Source organism: Sinocyclocheilus rhinocerous, unplaced genomic scaffold (assembly GCF_001515625.1).
Source record: "Sinocyclocheilus rhinocerous isolate Xijiao unplaced genomic scaffold, SAMN03320098_v1.1 scaffold17, whole genome shotgun sequence".
Classification (NCBI taxonomy): domain Eukaryota; kingdom Metazoa; phylum Chordata; class Actinopteri; order Cypriniformes; family Cyprinidae; genus Sinocyclocheilus; species Sinocyclocheilus rhinocerous.
The window spans coordinates 431,552-436,457 of record NW_015634017.1 but is presented as its reverse complement, the minus strand read 5'-3'; the positions used below and the strand labels follow the sequence as shown (position 1 = coordinate 436,457).

The 4,906-nt window shown below is 36.0% G+C and overlaps 1 protein-coding gene across 2 annotated transcripts in view; it reads left to right on the top strand.

Annotated features, from left to right (window-relative positions):
- LOC107745085 (heterogeneous nuclear ribonucleoprotein U-like protein 2) overlaps nt 1-4,906 on the top strand; it is a 16,408-nt gene that overhangs the window by 5,173 nt on the left and 6,329 nt on the right. Inside the window, exons 7-9 of one of the 2 annotated variants that reach the window (XM_016558916.1) lie at nt 662-925; nt 1,021-1,143; nt 2,432-2,542. In XM_016558916.1, coding sequence (XP_016414402.1) covers nt 662-925; nt 1,021-1,143; nt 2,432-2,542 — 498 coding nt within the window. The remainder of the gene's footprint in view (nt 1-661; nt 926-1,020; nt 1,144-2,431; nt 2,543-4,906) is intronic. The other variant, XM_016558917.1, reaches the window with a different exon arrangement.

Below are 4,906 nucleotides of genomic sequence, written 5' to 3'. Positions count from 1 at the left end.
CACAAGTAATCCACACCACTCCAGTCCATCAGTTAACGTCTTGTGAAGTGAAAATGGGTTTATATGAAACAAATCAATCATTTAGGCATTTTAACTTTATACTTTCACTTCTGGTCAAAATATGAGTCCATAATCCATAATAACGCTTCCTCCATTGAAAAAGTCCATCTCCTGTTGTCTCTCACATCAAAATCCACCCACATGTTTGTTTAGAGCTGTTTAAACGCTGCTTGATCTGTGCAGATTCCTCTCCTGATTCACACCAGATGAGTTTTTCACTGGAGGAAGTGTTATTACGGATAGAGGACTTCAAATCATATTTTTAGCAATTAGCAACGGTTTGAATTTAAAAACATGTTGATGATGGATTTGTTTATTTTGGCTTCTCAAGACGTTAACTGATGGACTGGAGTGGTGTGGATTATTGTGATGTTTTTATCAGCTCTCATTCTGACGGCACCCATTCACTGCAGAGCATCCACTGGTGAGCGAATAATGCAAGTTTACATTTCTCCAAATCTGATGACGAAGAAACAAACTCATCTAAATCTTGTATGGCCTGAGGGTGAGCGCATTTTCAGCAAATGTTCATTTTTTTGGGTGAACTATTTCTCTAATTCAATTCAGGTTCATTCTCGCTTCATATCTATTCCTTATCCAGTTCATCAGCGAGACAGGAGAGGCGACGCTCTCATTTCACAAGAACGGACGCTCTCTTGGAGTGGCGTTTCACCTGAACTCTTCCACTCTCGGAGGTCAAGACCTCTTTCCACACGTGCTTTGCAAAAACTGCTCAGTTTCTGTAAATCTCGACCCAGAAGCTCCCTGGCATCCTTTTCCCGCTGGTTTCTGCACGCTGCTCACGCTTCCTCACGCTCAAAGGACTCGTGCGCTTTTGCCGACAGCATCCAAAAGTGACTGTGAGGTAGGAAAGCAAGCCTAACAGAAATAAACATCAGATGAGTATTGTTCCTGTGAAGCTGTAAGCGGTCTCTCACGATCGTCTTCTGCATCTCTCAGGTGTTGATGATGGTTGGTTTGCCGGGTTCTGGTAAAACCCACTGGGCTCAGGCTCACATGCTCCAGAACCCAAGGAAACGGTACAATCTTCTGAGTACAAACTCCGTCTTGAACTGCATGAGGGTGAGAAAATCCATCAAGATTATTGCGTGAAGCTGAAATCACATAGACACAGTGTCTGGTTATAATTTGTTCATATCAATGTGGAAAAAGACAGATGGGCTGAATGAAAATTCTAATGCATTCCCTGCCACGATGGCGCTTATAGAAAAGAAATACAGAAAACAAAATAACTCTGTCAACTGCCATTTGATCTGCAATTCCTTTCCACAGCAGCTCCATCTTATTGAAATGGTTGTAGTCGATGTGGAGTTTATCAGAAGGCTGTCAACACCAAACACAGCAGCCGCATTCACTTTGGGATTCGTCTTGTTTACACACTTTCACTTGGCAAAACAGTTTAGTCCGCACATGCCACCAGGTTATAGATTTATGTCTTTTTTTTTTTTTTGTCAAACTGAACCGCAGCAGCTCTGGTCATGTGACCAAAAGCACAAATCTTATTGGTTGTCCATTTTTCATCAAAGCGTGTTGAAAAAGTGATTAGAACAAAAAAAAAAGAAATAAATTGCATTGATGGCATGAGAATGTTGATTCACATTCAAATGTTTATTGCATCACTTTTTTTTGTGATGAATATTTATCATGCTGTAAATGGGCCTTTACCATTAAGATGAGTTCCAGACTAGTGCCAGTGTTATTTTAGCATATTTATACACCGTTATTATAGTTTCTTCTTCTTATTATTATTATTTATTATTAGGTATGTTTATTTCTTGTTATACTAATATAGTATAATATAAAATCTTTATAGTACTTTTTATATTTTCTGTTTAAGCTTTATTTTTATATGCTTTTGGCATAAAACATATATATATATATAGTTTTAATTTATTAGTTTCACTTTTAGTACATTAAAACTTTATTTTTTTAGAAGAGTTTATGTATATTTATTTATTTGTTTTAATTTATATATTTCAGTTTAAGTAATGTTAGTACTTTCAAAATATTTATATTAGTTGCCAAGGCTCATATTTATATATCTTTTATTTTATTTCTGCATTATTTCGCAACTCAGTTTTTACCATGAAGATAACATTAAATGCTGATATGGCAATAAATAACTACTACTACTACTCCGCATTATTTAATCATTTTCATTATTTTTAGTAGTTTTAGTTAACAATAACAACACTGACTAGTAGAGTTCCCACAATCCTGAAAAACTTGCAAATATGATTTCCAGGTCTGGGAGAGTCGCAGAAATTAGTAAAATCTTAATTCCTACTCGAGCATTTCCATTGTTACTCACTGAGCGTGGATCTATTTTCTGTATCTTCCTGTCCTTTAGGAGCCTCCTGGAGCCAATCACAGAGAGCTGATGCTGCAGCAGGCCACTCAGTGCGTCAGTCAGCTGATCAGAAGAGCTGCAGCCAAGAGGAGGAACTACATCCTCGATCAGGTAGTGAGGAACACGTGTGCATTTGAACCGAAGCATCGGAGCTTGTTTCAGAATAAAGGGGCGTGCCAGATGAAGCCTTGATTCGAGGCTTGTATTGTTAACATAGAAATCACGTGACCAATGACAAACGAAGCCTCACTTTCTGTCCAATCACGGGAGAGATTCACTTTGCGTGTCGGAATGTTCGAACCACCAGATCTTTACTAGTAAGTTTTCATTCAGACTTATTCAATTACATTAAGTACCCAGTCATACAAGTAATATGAAGAATATTTATTATTTCAGGAAAATTAAATATTTGCCATATGTGTGATCCTGGACCACAAAACATTAACATTTAGTCATGTGGGTCAATTTTTCGAAATCGAGATGATCTGAAAGCTGAATAATAAGCTTTCCATTGATGTATGGTTTGTTAGGATCGGACAATATTTGGTTGAGATACAACTATTTGAAAATCTGGAATCTGAGGGTGCAAAAAAATCTAAATATTGAGAAAATCGCCTTTAAAGTTGTTCAAATGAAGTTCTTAGCAATGCATATTACTAATCAAAAATTAAGTTTTGATATATTTATGGTAGGAAATTTACAAAATATCTTCATGGAACATGATCTTAATATACTAATGATTTTTGGCATTAATGAAAAATCTATAATTTTGACCCATACAATGTATTGTTGGCTATTGCTACAAATATACCCCAGCGACTTAAGACTGGTTTTGTGCTCCAGGGTCACATACGTGTACATTTTTCTTCTACTACATCATATTTGTACTGGCAATAAATGCCACAGTTTAATGGGTAAATTAATTTATCAGAGACAGAAATTCAACAAACACACACACAGTTATGATTTTATTTGTGCACATAACATCTATGGAATGTGTGGTGGCTGCTTTGTCCGACAGATCGGAATTATTTTTTTACTAACCACCAGATAGCGCTGTTTTCGACACTCTCAAAGCTTTAAATCGTTTCCCGAAACAGAGGAAAGTCTCAGTGCTTCACGAGGCTTTGTTTGCCCATCACTAGTCCGGTGGACCAGAGTGGGTCCTTAAAAAGTCTGAAATTTAGTTGCATCAAATTTAGGGCCATAAAGAGTCTTAAATTGTACAAGAAAGTCTCAACTATGATTTCAAGAGGTATTAAATTTGGAGACGGTAAGACAAGAATTGCGATATGGCTTAATGTGACGATTAAACTTCAAAAGGCTGTGATTTCATTAAATAAACAACATGAGCGCTGCACGTTTCAAAGTCCTAGGGTTCGTTCTTTGTGCATCGCTAACTCAGTTAGCTGGATTTGATTGTTGATGATTTGGCGTGATCTTGGATTGTTTGGTTCTTCGAAGCTCATCCCGGAGTTGCTGTCATAGCAACAGCTCCGTAAGCTTAAACCTGCTCCGGAGCAGCTTATTTCATGTAAACAGGATTAGATCGCATCTTTTTAAGCAGAATTGATACTTAAAATCTGTCCCAGCCACTGCTACTTTATTAGAAGAGTACCCTACTGATCCGGGGACAGTAATTTAAAATAATAATAATGTAAAACTTCATTGAAAAATAATATAATAATGTTGTGTAGTCTATAATACTGTAGACACAGCCAGTTTTACTCATTAAAATATTTATTCATGATAAACGTATTTTATTGGATTGTCCAGCTTTTAATGCATGTAGAAAACTCTTTTATGAAGTAAACTCACTTAAAGAGTTTAGTATAATTTTGCCAGAAAAAGGTTTTTATCATATGTTAATGTAAAAAATTGTGTAATATAACTTGTTTGTTTGTTTGTTTGCTGGTTGTTATTGTACTACTACTACTATTTATTCGTGATAAAATAATTACTTCATAATTGTATTCGAGTCTTACACACATGCTATACAGATAATGTAGAGTCGTGCATTAATTTGAGTGTTGACGGATATTATGGGAGTGGCTTAATGGAGTGCAGGAGATGCAGATAACATGATCTTGACCCTTAAGAAACTTTAATGCTGTCACGTAACAAATCTGCTTCAAAGATAAAATTAAGTCAATTGCTAATTACAACATTGAAATAAAAATGTAAAGCCTGTACAAATACTAGAAATTGTGAATCGTGTAAAAAAATTTAAATAAAAACATTTCACATTTCATTTATCTATTATACCATTTATGTAGTTTTGTTCGCTTGGCTGTTTCCTTATAAAAGTTTTTCGTCAGGTGTCTTTTTTAATTATATGATGTCATTACGTTGCTGTCTTGCCGCCAGCCAATCGCTGCATTGCTGATCGTGGTTTCGAGTATCGATACATAGCCCCTTTTAAACCAACCCATGAACGCGCAATTATCTCAGATAACTCAATCCAGCCATACTAAT